The sequence below is a fragment of the Elaeis guineensis genome, chromosome 6 (genome assembly GCF_000442705.2).
Source record: "Elaeis guineensis isolate ETL-2024a chromosome 6, EG11, whole genome shotgun sequence".
Taxonomy (NCBI): Eukaryota; Viridiplantae; Streptophyta; class Magnoliopsida; order Arecales; family Arecaceae; genus Elaeis; species Elaeis guineensis.
In genome coordinates, this window is record NC_025998.2 from 18,857,988 (window position 1) to 18,876,671 (window position 18,684).

Genomic DNA, 18,684 nt, shown 5'->3' on the forward strand with positions numbered 1-18,684 from the left:
CTTATCGGATCAAGCATAAGTTTTTTATGATAATGCATCATTTAGCAAATAACAATTATTGTAAAAATAAATATTTCATAGAGCATATAATAAAACAAGTTATAAGCTCATCATGCATGCATAAATCATATATATTTCACAATCATGAATCGTAAATCATTTTCTTCATGTATTCATGTCATGTTTCAAAACATTGCTCACAGATATTCGTGCTAAGGTCACTATTATACCTATGACAGGGTCATGTTTCTTAATCGACAGAGTTCTTAATTCATGTGCCAACTTTATACCCGCTGGCAGGGCCATGTTTCGTGTGGATGCTAGCTCCGGATGTCGATCTTCCCGAAGGGATTCATTCGTAGCCATTTGAGAGCCTTTGAAATCATTATATCTTTTTCTTAAAGCATACATATATATAGATGGAAAAACAATAAAATTCATGCTTCATAATTATGCTATTTTCATAAGACATATTCATGAAGCCAATGCTCATAATAAAATATGCTTTTTCATATCACCTATACTGATCCCTATTTTATGAAAAATATGACTTCATCAATAAGAGATTATATGCATGAAAATCATGAAGATTTAGAAATAAATAAGGAGCGTAAGATCCACTTACCTCGATCGTCTTGGACCTTTTAATCTTTCTTAAAAGAATCGGACAGTCCTATTTAAAATATTAAATCATTAATAAATTTTATGTCATATATTTAATAAAATTACATAATATAAGGAGATGACCGATTTGATGATCAGTCCAATAAATCTCTCCCTTCGGCTCTAAACCGATTTAAGGTCATAGGTCCCTAGGAGTGGAGAAGATGGCCTAATAGGGGATCCATAGGGCTTCTTAGAGATTGAAAAACTTTAGAGAGGGATGAGAGAAACTTTCTCTCATGTGTATTATTATCATTTATTATTATTATTATTATTATATATTTTTTTTCTTATCTTTTCTTTTTCTTTTTCCTTTTCTTTTCTTTTTCCTTTTCTTTTTCCCGTGGCCTTCTTTGGCCGAAACAGGGGACCTAGAGGTTCCCTTGTCTTTGACCGACCGTTCACGATCGTACTTTGCCCGATGGTGGCCGGCGGCAAGGGATGACCCTCCCGAGTTCGGAGAGGCCAGAGCCGACGGTCGGCGTGATCGTCGACGCCTTAAAAATCAGGAAAAGGGAGAGGCCGAACAGGGCTTCCCTTTTCGGACGAAATTCGGCGACTCCTGTCGCCGGCAGTCATGCCCACCAGCACGAAAAAGAAGAGAGAGAAGGGAGGAAGAGGAGGAAGAACTTACCACAGCCTCCGATGACCCCCACCGATGTGAAATCGCGGGGAGCACGAGTCGAGGGGCCGCGGCTTCAATCGAAAAGATCAAAGAAGAACTCCAGCGATCGTCGGTGACTGTTGTGTCCTTTCTTAGAGGAGACGAGGGGGGTTCTTATAGGGCTCGTCCTCCCTTATGGGGCAGATATCAATCGTTGCTTCAGATCTTGAAAACTCTGCTTACATTCACTGCTCCATTCAAATTTTATTCGTTTCTTAGTTAAGCGGGTTAAAGGAATTGCAATTTGAGAAAATCCCTCGACGAATCTTCTATAATAACCAACCAAGCCTAAGAAGCTTCTAACTTCCGTCACATTAGTCGGACGAGACCAATTCACCACGGCTTCTATCTTCTTTGGATCGATTGAGATTCCTTCTTTAGATATTACATTGCTGAGGAAGACTACACTATCCAACCAGAACTCACACTTGTTAAGCTTGGTGAAGAGCTTCTCTTCTCTTAAGGTCTGAAACATGATCCTTATATATCTCTCATATTCCTCTATATTTTTAGAATAAACTAGGATATCATCAATAAAAACAACAATGAATTGATCCAAATACGGCTTGAAAATCCTGTTCATCATATCCATAAAAGCAGTCGGTGCATTGGTTAGTCCAAAAGGCATTACTAAAAATTCATAATGGCCATACCTGATTCTAAATGCAGTCTTAGGTACATCTTCATCTCTAATTCTTAGTTGATGATAGCCTGATCGTAAGTCAATTTTGAAGAAAATTTGTGCACCCTGAAGTTGATCAAATAAGTCATCTATTCGAGGAAGAGGATATTTATTCTTTATGGTTACCTTGTTCAACTCCCGATAGTCAATGCATAAACGTATGCTCCCATCTTTTTTTTTCACAAATAACACAGGAGCTCCCCAGGGTGATATACTTGATCGGACAAACTTTTTATTCAAAAATTCTTGTAGTTGATCCTTTAATTCTCGTAATTCTACAGGAGCCATCCGATAAAGAGGTTTGATATAGGTCCTGTTCCTGGGGTGATATCAATTTTAAATTCAACCTCATGCTCTGGGGGCAGTCCGGGTAGTTCATCTGAAAAAATATCAGAAAATTCTTTGACAATTGGAATATCATCCAACTTTATTTTTTCCTTCTCTGCGTCTACTACATGGGCCAAAAATGCTTTGCATCCTTTCCTCAAAGCTTTTCTTACGTTCATGATTGAGATAATACCCAAAGATTGTTTGGGTTCTGTATTATGAATTTTGCCTTGAAAGAAGAATTACGGTTCGTCCGAAATTTGAAATACCACTCTTTTTCTAAAACAATCAATATGTGCATGGTACGAAGATAACCAGTTCATCCCAAGAATAATGTCAAAATCATACAAATTTAGCTGAATCAAATCTGCTGCTAGTTCTTTTTCTTCTATTTGGATTATGTAATTCTTAAAAATAATATTAGCAACAACAATATTTTTAAAAGGTGTGCTAACATATAATGGTTCATTTAGTTTCTTAGGCACACAATTCAAAGAAGTAGCAAACTTGAGAGATATAAAAGAGTGAGAAGAGCCAGAATCGAATAGCACACGAGCATGAATAGAATTGACTGGGATAATATCTGTCACCACTTGATCACTTGCATTGGCCTCTTGCTGGTTTAAAGTAAACACTCGTGCATTTTCTTTCTATTTTTGATCAACTGGTTTGTTAGGTCTAGAGTCATCTCTTTTCTTATTCGGACAATCACGAGCCATATGTCCTTTCTCACCACATAAGAAGCATGCTCCTATCCTCTTGAGACAAGGTTCATTGTGATTTTTTCCACAATAGGAGCAGGATGTAGATTCTTTCTTCTTATCAGAGTTATTATTTTTAAAATTTTTCTGATGATCCTTTAGATTTTCTGCTGATCTCGGTCTCTTCCTATCTCCTCTTTCTAGATCTGCTCTTTTCAATTCAGACTCCACTTTCAAAACTCGCTCCAGTACGTCCTTGTAGTTATTGAAAAAATGAGAAGACAGACGGGATCGAATTCCATATCTTAGACCTTGTTCGAATCTGTTAGCTTTACTCCTTTCGAACTCCATAAGCTGAGGGCAGAAGCGGCCTAGCTCATTAAATTTGTTAGCATATTCTAACACCGTCATATCATCCTTTTGCTTTAAGGCTAGAAACTCATTTTTTTTACCAATCTCATTGTCCCCGGAAAGTACTGATCATAAAATATCTCTTTGAATTCTTTCCAAGTGAGTTGATCATCATTATTCCCATAGGCAGCTTTTATTGCAGTCCACCAAAACTCAGCATTCCCTTTTAACATAGGAACGGCTAATCGGACCTTCACATTCTCAGGGTATTGTAGGGCATCAAACATCTTTTCCATCTCTCGAATCCATGTCTCTGCAGCCATAGGATCAGATCCACCCTCAAATAGAGGTGGGTTAAGCCTTTTGAATCTCTCGTAGTATGACTCCATAGATAATGTCGGTCGAGGAGCAGTTTATGTCTGCTGCTGGATAAGCTGAGCCACCACTTGACATACACCAGCAATGTCCGCCTGAGTGGCAAGTGCGTCAGGAGCCCGCTCAACTGGTTGATTGGCAGCTCCCCGCAATGCCAATCTTGCTCCTCTTATCCTAGCAGCCATATTTGCCAAGGTCTCGTCCTCCCTATCGCTCATCGCTTCCTAGTCAAATGCCAACATTATTACATTATTTTATAACAGAGTTGCAGTACAGTTAATAATTTAAGTCAGAATCTAACTATGCATAACCTAACTACTCACTGTTAGGTTTTAAGTTCTATCCTTGATTAAACCTATCGCTCTGATACCATAAAATATCCCGCCCCAAATTCGAAACATAACATGGTCATGCTACCGAGGGATGGACCCACGATAACACGAAGCCAAATTTCATCTTCTTAAATATAATAATAGGTGTATCATAAATAAATATAAGCTCCTCCCCGAGCCTAGCCTGGAGTTAGACCCCCTTGATCTGCCAGTCATGATGCAGGTATAACATCATAACCCTCATAATATGGTATGCTACATTGAAAATTGTTTAGGTTGCTTTTGTTGTAAAATGGGGTCTAAAGTACTCGCAAAACTTGGCTAACGGTACACCAGCGGATCGTCAAATGTATCATCTCAGTCGCATAATCAGGCAACGCGCTAATCACCACTAGCCAACTTAACTGAGAAATGCTTGAGAATAACAAGCATCTCACTCCAGAAAAATAAAACAGCTGATGCGTAGCGTGTCATTGTTCTCTTCACTATGCTGAATGGCACAATAGAAGGCACAGTTCTCTTCACCATGCTGAATAGCACAATAGAAGGCACAAAAGTCATCAATGTCACTTTTTTTCCTAGGAGATTCACATGCCATTTGTCAACTTAACTGCACAGAAGTTGATAAGAAGCTATTACGGAGTACTTTTCAAAAGGGACATATTCTATCAAATAAATATCCATAGCTATGGTGACAAAATTGGCCAACGGTGTACACGGCTATAAAGCTGCAGGCTTTCACAATATTTAAAATACGAAAGTATTCTGAAGACACTCACACACAACCAACGCCAATAAAGACTGTTGACTACGTGGCCGATGCTTGGATAAATAGCATGTGGGCCTACGTGCATGGCTGCTTGTTCATTAATTACCAGGTGCTTGTGAACGGACTTTGAGGATATTTTAATTTCTACGTGCTTGTGGCCTCAAATGCATAGAACTCGTCTCCTATCACAAGTTGATGTCGAAATCTATGATTGAAAACCCTTCAATGCTAAGAACCGCTGCTGATCACATACTGCCGTGTCCATTTATCAAAAACCATATATCCACAAAAGTTATCGCGCTTATAGCAATGCCCGAAATCATTTGGTTATATATTTTTTTATATCTAAAATTAAGATCCTAAAAAATACAAATATCATGATAAAGATGAAACTGAGTGCCATGCGATGGCTAGGCCATTCAAAGACCATGCGGTGTACTAGATAGATTTTGGATGCTTATATGAGGCCAAGAAATCCAAACAACATCTTTCGGTTAACTTTTTTGGGGGTGAAGTCCTAGGTTGTCATAAATGGTATTATAGTAGATCCAGCCCATAGTCTATGTGGATTAGGGGATGCTGCAGCATGGCCTTGTTTGGGTCAACCATGGGTTGGTGGTATTTATGATTGGATTTGAATGGATTTGGACACTTAGCTAGATGCCAGGGCTTAAATGGGAGGAGTTTTCAAATTGTCTATGCATGGGGCAGATCTTAGGTACTTGTATAAGGCTAAGGAACCAGATAACACCTTCTAGCTAGGCGTTTGAGATGAGGTCTTGGGTTGTTACAATTTCATTATTGAATGTTGGTTTAAATATGTTATGTTGGAAAGAAAAGTTTGAAACCATGAATAAAATTAGGTTAAAATTTTCATTGCTCATAGACAACTCACAAAAATTATTTCAGTAATAGTAATTTTATTTATTTATTTTTCAGATCACATACCAGAAGAAAGAAAAGGTGCCAGATTTGTCATAAAGCTCTTCAACTTGTAATTGATCCTCTATCATTTTCATTGTCAGTCTATTGTTGATTATAGGATTTTGAATTAAGTGTCACTGTCTGTGATTTTATAATGTTTAACTTCTTTGATGTATTTGATGTGTTTTCTCATCTCATTATTTTCCAAGTTTCATTTTATGCAGCTAGATGCTTTGCATGTTTAGTTCTGTTGTTAATATTGAATGAGTATGGTGCATTGAGTAATCGCAGAAGTTAACTATGGTAGCATTATTGGAAGGCCCCATTTAAGCATGCAGCATATGCATTTCTTTTCAGGGATCTGGGAGTCTCAATGACACTCCTTCACAGAATCACAGTACCTTTAAGAGCTAGAGCTTGTTGTGTTGGTGATCTTGCAAAAATTTTTGTGAGCTTGGTCGGTCCATGCTGCTATTATAGAACACAGATGTGATATTTTTCTTTCCTCAAGAACTTTATCTTTTCTAAATCATAGGGCTAATACACCCTTTTTAAGTTGTATTTCTCCTAATGGAATGTTCCTCACTTTTATGTATGATAGTGGTTTGAGCTGCAACAATCATACAATCTTGCATTGAGAGCTAGATTCTCGTCCTTCTGATACTATAAGCAGATATATTGCATTAGACAAGGACATGTTTGGAGAATTAGGGAATGAAGCCACCGGTCCGGGAGCCATATACATATATTTTTGTACCATAATATTGACATCCAGTGAATGATTCAGGCAGTTCCATATATATTTATTCAGGTTCAGTTAAATGACTAATATAGTGCAGTCTAATTCTTTGTTATATATGTTTCTTTTTTGGCACATCTTTGTTATATTTGTTTACTTGCGGTGCTCGACTACATATTCTTCAGATACGTGACATTCATGTATTTCACCTGTGTATTCCCCCCCAGTGCATTGCACTCTAGTATTTTACCTTTTTTATCCAGTGCGGTAATGTAAAGCTGTTCATGGTGGCTTCAGCCATAAGGTAGATGCAAAATAATTTACGGTGATGGTAATTTGTAGGTCGGCCATGTGGTATACTCCTAAGGGTAGTATCTCTTGGGTGTATCAGTCGTCTGCTTATACTGATGCAGAAATCTATTGGTGGTTGGGAATTTTGATTCAGGAGAAAAAAGTATGAGAATTTCTTTTGCTGCTCAGGATGTACATCTAGCCAATTGGATGGGGGAAATTTTCAGTTTCCTATTTACTATTTCTATCTCTATTATAGGATGCCTTGTGCTATTCTTTTTATTTAGGTTATTTGTTGCCACTTAACAGGTTACCTCTATTGATCATGTGTAAGGTTGCTCTCACTAATCAGCACTAAGTAGACCGAGTTGTTGCTTAATAAGTTATGATCTCAATTAAGCTCACGAGCAAATAAGGATTATTTGACACTGACCCCGTACTGGGTCAAGTCAGCATGGCTTCCCGTGCAACATGTATTTTTTTTCTCTTTATGTCAACCTGTCACATTTCCCAACAAGTTAAATCTGGAGATGGAGTACTTTAGGTTATATTTAGTTTGGAATTGAATGAATTGTAATGTTCATATACTCCCACTAAGTATAAATTGGATGGAAGATTAGGATTTTTTTTTTTAAAAAAAAAAACTTTCTCATGAATTGTAATGTTCGTATACTCCAACTGAGTATAAATTAGATGAAAGATTAGGGTCTTTTTTTTTCATAAAATCAGAATAAAAATGAGACATCTTTCAATCAAATGATAAAATTATTAGGATTTTTATTTTTATTTCACAGTACAATCCCTTTTAATCAAATATATTTTTAATTCATTTGTCAATCTAGTATTATGTTATAAAATTGGCATTCGATAAATGTATGGTTAGATAAAGACAATAAGAGTCTATTTATTCTTCATTATTTATCCTTGTTATTTACTTGAGCTTCATCAGATGCTTGACATTTAGAAAAGTGTCTAATTTGTAGTCTTCAATGATGCATCAATAGAAGATGGAAGTGGTGTAGATAATATCTATCTGAAATTATTTTCATATCCGAATCAGTATTCATATTTGTTAAAAAAAAATAGATATGAATATGAGTAGATAACTATTCGGTTCGTATTTGAATATCTGAATTTATCTGCAATCTTTTATAATTTTATATAATATTTATTAATTTTTTTTAAAATATAATAATGCAAATATATTATTAATTTAATTTATTATTTATTTAATAATGAAAATATATTCTGAAGTTCATCAATGGAGTCTCATAAATAAAATAGAAAACATAAATAGTCCTAAAGTGGAATTATATAAATGAAACAAAAAAATAAACAGCTGTAAAGCCTAAAGTTTATCAATGGAATCATTAGATTCAGTTTCACTTATATAGTTGTCATCACTTTCATCTTCTCCTCCATTGGATTTATATCTTTCAACATCTTCTTCTATCTCATCTGAATCTGCCTCTATCTCTTCAAGACTAACTTTGCTATATTAATTGATCACTCCCTGTTAGTAATAGAGTTGAGAAGTTGAATGGATGACCTTTTAGTTTTTTTACATTTTTCAATCGTTAAAAAAAAATCATCGTAAAGTTCACTGAGGTGCCAAAGACAAGCGCCTCGTCTTATAGAGAAAAACCCTAAAAGGCGCTAAAGGTGTGCGCTTGAGTGAAGGGGCATCGCTTGAAGCATCAAGAGGCAATGATCTCTTTTGGCACCTCGCCTGAGTGCCTGAGGCGCATCTTTTGGCACTTTTGACATCACTGAACTAGACTACTGATTATTAGGTAATCTATCAACCTATCTGCCCAAGTTTTGTCTCACTTGGAATCCAGTAACCTACATAGTCATCTTGAATCTCTGCAACCAATCCATCACAGCTTTAGCATCAAAGAAAGTAGAAAAGATGAATATGGAAAAGGATTTGCTTACCCTCATTAGAAGTGTACAATCTCCTTTTCCATTCATCTTGGTAGTTAGCCTGTAGGTTGGTGCACAACTATGGATAGCGCACCCTCAGCAATATAGGCTGCATGGTTGCTAGCCTTGTGCAAACAACATAATGCCATGCACATTCAGTTGGGTATTCAAACCAAATCCGCTCCTTTTCATATGTTCTCTGTGTTTATTATTTTCTAGATGTCTCCTTAGGTGGCAATGAGGCCTTCTTTCTAGATCCCGCTGTCAGTCGCAATGGTCAAAACTTGATGTCCATGCTTCCTACAAAAGGTTTAGGAAGGTCCTTGGATGTGTCTTATTGGATGTATTGGTTTGTACTGTATTATATCACAAATGAAAATACTTCCTGATCACTGAGAAGCCCTTTTATTTTCTAGCTAGAGGGATCATGTACCTCTTGTGCAATCAATACTTCTCTTTCTGTAGTAATGTTGCTTTGTCATTACCATGTAGATTGGTGTTTTTGATATGATTTGTACTTTTCTGTGACACTTCCTAGAAACTAGTCATGAAGCAATGCATATCCTGAGAATTTGTAGCATATAATGTGTCCAAAATTATTATGTATTTTCTAAGCCCAGAACATGTCCACCCATTTTGGTGGTTTACTGATCTATCCTGTAGCGTACAATGTGCTGATGTCATGCATCTTTTGATGCTAATGCCCGCTGATTTTGACATGATATTACCAAAACATGCATTCTGTGCTGAGCACTAAAATATATGAAATGCACAATACTTCAGAACATGGTGAGGCACTATGCTTGTTAGCAATCTCTCTTCTTACCATTTTTATGTTACTTAGGAGTTAGGATTAAAGACTTGTGCTTACTCGTTTAGTCCAGACACAATCTACCCTTAGTAACAGGAAGTAAAATTTTTGACAAATCTATGTGTTAAAACTTATATATACTTAGGAAGGAGCTTATTGCTTAGGACTGAAGTTCTGATATTGAGATCATGTTTGAATTAATACAAATTTCTGTGGATATTCATGGTGTTTGATTCCTCTTGATATTCTGTTCATAATCACTGCTTGGCCATAAATGCATATTATCACTCGATAGAGTTGTGGTAGATATTACGTACGATTTTTTTCATCATACATGTCTTCAAGCAGTACCTTGTGTTCTAGGAATATTTACAGAATTGATATTTTAGATACTCATTCAGCCTGTCCTGCAATGTTGAAGGACATGATAGTCTTCTTATTCATATGACTTGATGGAGACATGTTGTTTAATCTTGGGTAATTTTGGTGATGGAAATGCTTAGTTGCAAGGATTAGCTGTGCATGTTATGTCCCTTCACAATGCAGTCTGGAAAAGAAGTTTTGTTTATGTCTAGGGGAATTGACCGTCAATTGGTCCACTTCGAGAGGAAAGGTGCCCCCTATTTGATATGGTAGGGAGTAAGAGCTGAAAAATCTGTCTTCTTCTTTGCAAAGTGATAAAAGGAGGTTACCCATTGAACCGGACCAATTGGAGGTTGGTTCCCTTCGATGAAAGAGGCCAGTTCCCTCTTGAAGTGGACTAGTTGGAGAGATCCATTCCCCTTTAAAGCAATCAAACTACTTCTTTCCTAGATTGCAGGGGAAAAGGAACCCTCCCAATGCAGCCAATGTTAATAATGCGGAAGTCGACGCATTATCATAATACTTTGAAAGGTTAGGGTTATGCTATTTAGCCAACCTCATATCTGATTTGAAAAAGTTAAAGTTTAAGTGGCTTTTTTATTTTATTCTATAGAAGTTTTAGGGTTATCAAAGTCTGTTTGAAGACTCATTCGATGTTCGTATTTTTCAGGCTATTTGATGACTCATGCTTGAGTGTTATTTTTAAATGTGGCGGGTTCCACAATTATACCTCTTTTTTACGAGGACTCTTCTGGCCTATCATGCTTCTCCCCCTCCATTTATGGCTTTTTATGGTTTTTAGGAGTATCATGATTGTCATGCATCGAGGGAGGCTATGAACTGCACTTTTTGGTTGGTAACATGTCATGAACCAAGGGATACTTTGCCCTTTTTTTTTAATTGACTAGAAGAGTGCATATACCACAGCGAAAAAATGGATGGAGCTGGTATTGCTTTTGTTGGCCTATATAATTCCAAAACAATGGTCGAGATTTTGTATTTATTTTCTATTATTGTATTATGAATTATAACCATTATTGTCCCTTCTTTTCTCAATTATTTGGGGTTGGCTTATCTTTCTATGAGTTATCTAACTATTTAATAGTGTTAATACCTGCAATGGTAATTCTTGATTTAACAACATCGACTGATATCTTTGTATGTCGTCAGTGTATGGCTGAGATACCTGAATATCTGAGTCACTTCAGATTTCCAAACACCTTCCACCGTGACTTGGGATGAAATGGTATGTCAGCTGTTTCTGGTGAGTTACCCACTGCGACAATTGAGGTGAGGTACTTGCCTTTAAATTCCTTGACCATAAACACTGCATAAAATTATGCCCAAGACTGTATAGGCCGGGGGATCAGTGAGTCAGGTTGGGTCAGGTGCAGAGCCAATTTAGGCTTAGGTTTGGAAACTTTCGGCTTGAGTTGAACTCTACATGGAGATGAGCTAACATACTAGCATGAGCTAACATACTAGGGTTGTCAGGTGGCTGCACCAGCCCAAACAGATGAAGGCCTGGCCTGTGTCTGGGCCACCAAATATCAAAAACCACTCCCCTCTCCATTTCTCTCTGTTTCCACTTCCCAAATCTCTCTCTCTCTCTCACCCCGGGGGTAAAAAAAAGCAGAGGCGCGGGGCCTGGTTAACCAAGGAAGGCAGCTGCCTAATGTTAACCAAAGAAGGCTGTTGACACTGACTGCTCCCATGGATCTACCGAACAGTCGTCCTCGATTCTCGTGTCCCCACCCGGCCAGTGTGGTAGAAGGAAACGAAGACCGGCTCAGGTGACAGTGAGCTCGGCTGGGGGAAGGGAACCTTGCTTGCTTTTCACTAAACTTTACAGGCATCTATAGATCCTACAATTATTATGAGAAAGCACGCACAATAGTGTTTTTTAATTGGATTGGAAGCTAGAATTAAACAATATTGACAAGTAATCCTTCTTTTGGCTTCATTTGATAGGATTGGGGACTTTTTCGAGAGCATGAGGCGAACATGTAGAAGAGTGAGTTGACCAATTTTGATGCTTTGATTTTTTTTTGATAAGAAACCAAAGTTGGTCAAGTATATCTATAATGAGGTCTTTTAAGCTGGATTTGGTCAGTTGCTGTGAAATTTGTAGATTTTTGGTCGAGATACGTACAGTTTGATCCTGATTGGTTGGATAGGTTAAGAACTGGGAGGTGGTAGGATAAATTTAGACTGGATTGGGATTTAACCTTGTTTTAAACAATTAAACTATTATATGAGATAATCATTTGAGCAATGGAACTTATCAAGGGCAGGTCCGGGAGTGTCTGTCTGTAAGGGACAAGATGCATGCGACATTATAAATGCTAGAAACTAAATTTTGTACAGCAGATGATGCCTTCCTGATAATAGAAGTGATTTCAATGTTGCTCCGATGAATTCCTCTTTTAATCTATTATCCATTGCCATCATGAAACATGAATACTAAGCTTTGCATTAATAGGGTGACACCACATTGACAGCATGTTGCTAGCTGCCCATGTCCCATATCTTCATGAATTTTATTGATGCAGACCCAATCTTTAGTGGTGCGGCCCCCCATGTTATCAGCAATCTGAATAGGTTTGTACCCCTATCTTGAAAGGCCTGATGTACCCCAGATAAAAATCCTATATCAGGTTCTATGAATGGTCCAACAAATATAATCTCTACAAGTGAGCCAGTCATAACACCAACATCACCAACTGCTCTGGCTTTGGCTATGGCCATCATAATGTGAGACCAAGATAAATGAGTACCAGAGGCATCAGATATAATGTGGATTTGGTGCGTGGGACCTGAAACCAGGCCCGCGTGCTCCAGCTACGACGCTCCGTGCGCGGAAGCGGAAGTCAAAAGGCGATGGGCCTCTGGCCACCAGGCAACTGTGATTCCTCTAAAAAACACCACCTAAATTCTCACACTTTTCCGTCCTCGTATCATTTCACTTGTACCAAAAGCGAGGGGCTAGCAAAGAGGTTTTGTAGTTGGTAGCGCTTTGGACGTGCTTCTTTTATCAGTTAATCCAGCTTTTGTTTGGTCTACTACTACTATTTTGTTTGGACTTCATGTCCCTATCTCCTCCTCCTTTCTACCGTCCAAAAATGGGAGGACCGATGTGTGTGTCGCATGAGCATGGGTGGTCAGTCTTTGTGTCCCTCCTTGGATTTCTTTTATCATAGGTGTGGGGGTAGGAAAGGGGTAGATACCACCTAGCTTTCAGCCAGTGAATTTTTAGGTGACTGAGCAAAGCAGTGGCATTGATCACTTGTAATGCACCATCATTTTCTGTGAGTTTGTTTCCTTGGCATGTTCTTGTCATCCCTTTATCCACTAAAGCCATGATTTTTCGATTTTTAATTATTCCTTCAGATTAGCTCATGAGAAAAATCAAGAACTAAATTGTTTTTCAGTTTCGTTGAGTATATTTTCTTTTTTATGAGAACTGTGACATTTAATATCTTTCCACGAAGGGTAGATATATTTTTGTGGATAATTTATCTAGAATATATCCAAATTATCCACCCAGCTTTCCTGCAGGAGCGCGAGCCACCGATTTGACATTCCTTCAAAATTGAGAGGGAAAAGAAAGGTCAAAATTAAGTAGAAAACAAGCTTTATATATGATGGTGAATTCCTTTATCCATGTTTAAAGTCTCAAACAAGAGAGCAGATGAACATGTTCAGGCTTCACAGAAGATGTCATGTGATGGCGAGCTTCTCGACCCCTCCAAATGGTGTGAGCTTTGGAGAGCAGTGCTAGCATCTCTGACATGAGCAATAGTCACCTAGCAAGCTAGATTGGAGGGCTTAAGCTTTAGGGAAGCTAAACTAGTGACTACTATTACCATCCTCTCTCTCCCCCCCCCCCTCCTATTTATGGATGTATTCAAGACTATTCCTCGGCACCTATTAGCTGTCCTTGGAACCATCAATTCCCAGGCTAAAACCTTGTGAAGATGCTTGTTTGGCAGCTGTGAGGTCACTGTAACTGTCCTTGTTTTAGACGTATGAAAAATTACGGGCAAAGTGAAATCTGCATGTCAAGCACCCTAACAAAGCTATGAACACATTAGTTTGTTCGGCTAAAGTTCTTCATCATACACCGGCAAATCTAAGATAACAATCGAAATTTTAAATTTCATAAGAAGAAAATATCCCAATACCTCTATAGGACGATATATTTCATTGTCCCTTTCTATTCTCCACCTCCGGATCATACATTTCAATAAATATTTTTCATCTTTCTCTTCTTTTCTATCTTTTTTTTTTTCTTAATTTTTTTTTTATTTTTTTAATCTTCTTTTCTTTTTTTTCTTCTTCTTTCTCTATATGAATGAATTTTAAAATTATAATTCTATTTCGATCTCATTTTAATATAGATACGGAATAGAATAGGCAGAATACCTACCGTCTCACTAGAGTCTCAAACCTTGATAACAATAGTCTAAGGCTCCAAGCCAAGGATTCATCGGGCTTAAGGTCTATCTCCTAACATGGTATGTTATGGTGGGTTAAATTTTGCATTGCATAAGAAACAATAGTTTACTACTGTGGAGCAGCCAGACAACAACAAAATTTTTGTCAACTCATTCAAGTTAACAAAACTTTCCCTATCCCAGATTCAAAATTTAGAAAAATTTGTTCTCGTTTTGAACTTCTAAAAAATCAAGCAGAATCTGCAAGAGAATCTTATTTTTGGAAATCGAAATTTTTTGAGATCCGAAACAATGAAGGAATGTGATTTTGATTACAAAATCATCAATATTAGTTAAGAAAGAAAAGATCAATCAAATAAAACACACTCTGACTCAAATTGCATAACTTTGTTGACCATACTCCATTTAACAAACTAGGACAGCTACTAAACAATAATCATGTGAGAAGACTTGTGAGGAGATTCAATAACTCTAGCACAATGCAGATATGCCTGTTTCAGTACTTTTATTATTAACCTATCCAGTTTGGTCCTCAGGGTTTACCATCTCATCCACCAGGAAAATTTTATATCAGTTCTCCAAAGTTCCTAAACTACTGTGTCACATGGGATGCTGCAAGCTACTCCCCTGTCATGATATCTCTTGTACAAAAGGCAAGAGACAAAATCTGCCAGTAAACCCTAGTTGACCAGCCCTCTTTCTTATGTACAACCACTAAATATACTATTTATATATTTACACATCAGTGTCACATGGGCATGATAATTCGAGCTTGGAAGCCCACAAGCACAGAGTCCAAAACCCAAAAAACAGAGCCAGCCAGTGCAAGCAAAGACAGATGTAGCAATATAAACTATTAATAGCTGCTTGAAATAGATATCCCAGGCTGCCATCAGTGTCAAATAGCACCATATGAACCATTTAGAGCAAGAGTTAATGACAGAAAAAGAAAAGGTAAACCAACCAGAAGTACCCAGTACTTTGTTTATCACACACCTCACACCCCCTGATCCCAGTGGACCTCTCATCTTTTACATCACAGCACAGCTACTGGTGTTCTCATCACTGAAAAGATGGGCACCATAGTCAGCAGTCTCTGACTGGTGATTGGGATAAGGGCTTGGGTAGTAGGGATAGTAATAACCAGTGTAGGGTAGGACTTGTGGAGCTCTATTATACATCATCTGGGGCTGCATGTATCTGCTTTCATTCATCAGCACGTTGTTGCTGTTGTTGAGCCCTCTCAAGTTCATCATCATGGATGATGGATGGTTCTGATAAGCCTGCAGGTTCCCCATCATGGCTGCCTGGTGGGCCCCTCCAAGCCCACCACCACCAGTTGATGGGAAGCCTGAGGGGAAGGTGCTCCCTGGCTGCTGCTGTGCTTGGTGGAACCCTAACCCATTGTTCCCACCAACCCTTTGGAGGCCTCCCATGCCCATGAAGCCATTGATGTCACTCACCCTCTTGCCTTCCCCTGCATTAAAGTTGCCACCAGCAAAGTGGGCAACATTGCCCATCTTGTTGTTGGGGAGTGCACCGTTTAAGACCTTCAAGTCTGGCCCATTTGGGCCCTTGAGCCCCATATTCTGGTTGGAGTTTCCTATCTTCTTTCCAGCTCCATTGTTGCCATTACCTGCATTGCCATTTTCCCTAACACTAGCTGCTGCTACTGCTGCTGCATTGTTTGCCTGCCTCAGTATATTGAATTGATTCATCTTATTTCCAAGTAGCTGAGGCTCATCCTCCTCCTCCTCCTCATCATCATCGTAGTCCTCATCATCGGAGCTGAATGAATCAAGCTTTCCATGCTGGTTCTTGAAGGCTTTGAGACCTTGAATGAGGGCCTGGTTTGGCTGGCCTTTGTTGTTCTTCTTGCCATCTTTAAGGGATTGGGCAGCTTGGTGCTGCTGGTTGGGCTTGTGGCTCTGGTTGTTGGGCTTCTGAGTCCAGAGCTCTGCATGCTTGCCTGACTTGGCCAGCTTCTTAATCAGGGTCTTGGAGTCCACATTCCCTGAGACTGCGACCTTCTGTTGCTCTGCATCTATGCTAACTGTATAGACTCCTGAATGAGATGGCAAAGGGATCATATGTGTGATCAAGCTAAACAAGATGGTCATACAGAAGCAGAAACATAGCTTCCAGAGTGTTTCCTCTGGTGCATGTCACTAATATTGTTTGGCTAAGACCAAGAAGGTTAAAGAAAGAAAAACCAGAATCTATAGTTTTTGGTTACAAAGTTTTGAGCAGGGGAAATGACCAAAGTGCGCGAGAAAACAATAAAAAAATTATTCCCCGCCACTTTTACACATCACTTTAACTGATTTCATGGAGGAAAATGGCTTCCAATATATGAGGGAAAGAAAAAAGGATTCTTAGGAGCAGAATGTGTCTTTGTTCATAACGGCTCCACATTTTAAATTCTTCATGGATTATTAGGCATCAGCACAAACCAAGGCCCTGCACCCAAGAGGCAGAAAAGAAAGAAAACCTTCATGTGTGTTGATGAATCTATCGACTAGTTCACAGGATAGGTGGGACAAGATTTCCATCCATCCTCAGCACTTTCCTTCCCACCAGATTTTTTTTTAAAAAAAAAAAAAAGAAAACTGTTCAAAATGAGAGATAGCATCTAAATCCCTCACTCTGCTAGCTACGCTTACAAGGAACTTTTATGCATATTTATACCATTAACAGTGAGATAGAGTCAAACAAAATTGAATAAACTGGATAGAGCCTTTATGAATCTTTCAACCACTTATCCGTACAGCCCCCACATATTTCATACCTTGACATAGAACACAAATTTAAAAATCTCTCTTTTTTTCTTCCTTGAATTGCCAGCTATGTGGATAAGAATGTACCTTCAATCCTTTGAAGAAGCTTCTTCACCTCCTGCTTACACCCATCACAGTGTATGTTCACTTTGAGGATGAATGTCTACAAGAAGCAACATACAAGAACAAACAAAACAAAACAGCACCCTTTACATCCCTTCCCCTTTACTCAAAGACACACCAAGGAGACTTTTGAGAGAGAGAGAGAGAGAGAGGGGCAGGAGGCAAGGAGGTGATACCTGTATCTTGAGGAGCTTAAAGTCTTCATGTTTAGTCATTTCCACTGCTGTTGATGCGGCTGCTGAGAAAACTAAAAAATATAATAGAGCAGGTGAGAGAGAGAGAGAGAGACCAAGGCACAACTACTACTAGTAGAAAGGGGGTGCTGGTGGTGGTGATGATGAAGAGGTTTGGCTGCAATAAGGGCCTTCTCCTTCAATAGATTCTATCTCCCTCATTAAACCCCTCACATGGGTTCGCTCCTCAATATATACCGGAGGGCCTGCTAGACTCTGGCCCTGAAAAGCCATCCAACGGCCAAAGAAAAGGAGCAGGTGATTCTGAAGAGAGAGAAAGGTGATGTGATTTGACGTTTAAATCCAGTAAAATATAATCAGTAAAGGACCAACAGCGACGTGACAAGGGCCCCTCCTTCCCCTCCTTCCACGCATAGCCCGTCCTTTTGTCACCGTGGCTGCCCCCAGTTTAACGCGAGATGATAAAACTAGTATAAGAGCAAAAAAAAAAAAAAAAAAAAAAAAAAGCCCCCAGTTTTAACGCGAGATGATAAAACTGGTAATAAGAGTAAAAAAAAAAAAAAAGAAAAAAAGAAAAAGCAAGTATACTTAGTATTCTCTTCTATCTACCTACTCAGTAGACTCTTACCCCATTATGATTTCACTGAAGCCTATAATTTTTTGTTGCTAGTTTAAGTATATGAGTTTGGTTTAAGTGTAGGAATGTCCCTTTAGTTGAGATTAATGAATGTGCATGGAGCGAACACAAAGATGCTCAGATTTTTGCTTTATGTTGCTTAAATCTTGGTGGATTTGGCTTTGGATTTTTGTGTAATATATAGTATACAATCTACCAAGTGATTCATTAAAAGAACATAAATTTATTAAGTTTGTGGTTGCGCATAGAAAAGATAAAGAAGCCAGCTGATTGGTTGATGAAGTTTGAAAAATGGAGGCAAAGCCCAAAGGCATCAATAGAGGAGAATGTTCCATCTGATATCTCTCCGTAATGAGAACTTAATTTTTAGCTGTAAAAAAAAAAAAAAAAAAAAAAAAAAGGAAGAAAGAGAAGAATTACTGCTGGGATGTGCGGAATATCCTAGTTGACATTTCATGTGCCATGATAAGACCTCAGACTGGTTCCAACTTCCAACACTGGGAATTGGTTCGGAAAAAAAAAAAAGTCATAAGGAAATAATTTTCTAGTTTTACGTACGTATGCATGTAGCTTGTAAC

The 18,684-nt window shown here is 38.3% G+C and overlaps 2 protein-coding genes and 1 pseudogene across 2 annotated transcripts; 1 reads left to right on the top strand and 2 right to left on the bottom strand.

The window, feature by feature from the left end:
• Positions 1–10,941, top strand: part of LOC140858513 (uncharacterized) — a 33,256-nt pseudogene extending 22,315 nt beyond the window's left edge.
• On the bottom strand, positions 2,791–3,833 carry LOC140858865 (uncharacterized). Its single transcript, XM_073260145.1, has one exon. The coding sequence runs from the start codon at positions 3,446–3,448 to the stop codon at positions 2,987–2,989; it is 462 nt and encodes a 153-aa protein (XP_073116246.1). The 5' UTR covers positions 3,449–3,833; the 3' UTR covers positions 2,791–2,986.
• A 4,326-nt stretch (positions 10,942–15,267) lies between the features above and the next one.
• On the bottom strand, positions 15,268–17,604 carry LOC140858514 (uncharacterized). Its single transcript, XM_073259315.1, has 3 exons — positions 17,452–17,604; positions 17,240–17,315; positions 15,268–16,440 (listed from the first exon to the last, which is right to left on the bottom strand). The coding sequence occupies exons 1-3, from the start codon at positions 17,488–17,490 to the stop codon at positions 15,407–15,409; spliced, it is 1,149 nt and encodes a 382-aa protein (XP_073115416.1). The 5' UTR covers positions 17,491–17,604; the 3' UTR covers positions 15,268–15,406.
• Positions 17,605–18,684: the final 1,080 nt, after the last annotated feature.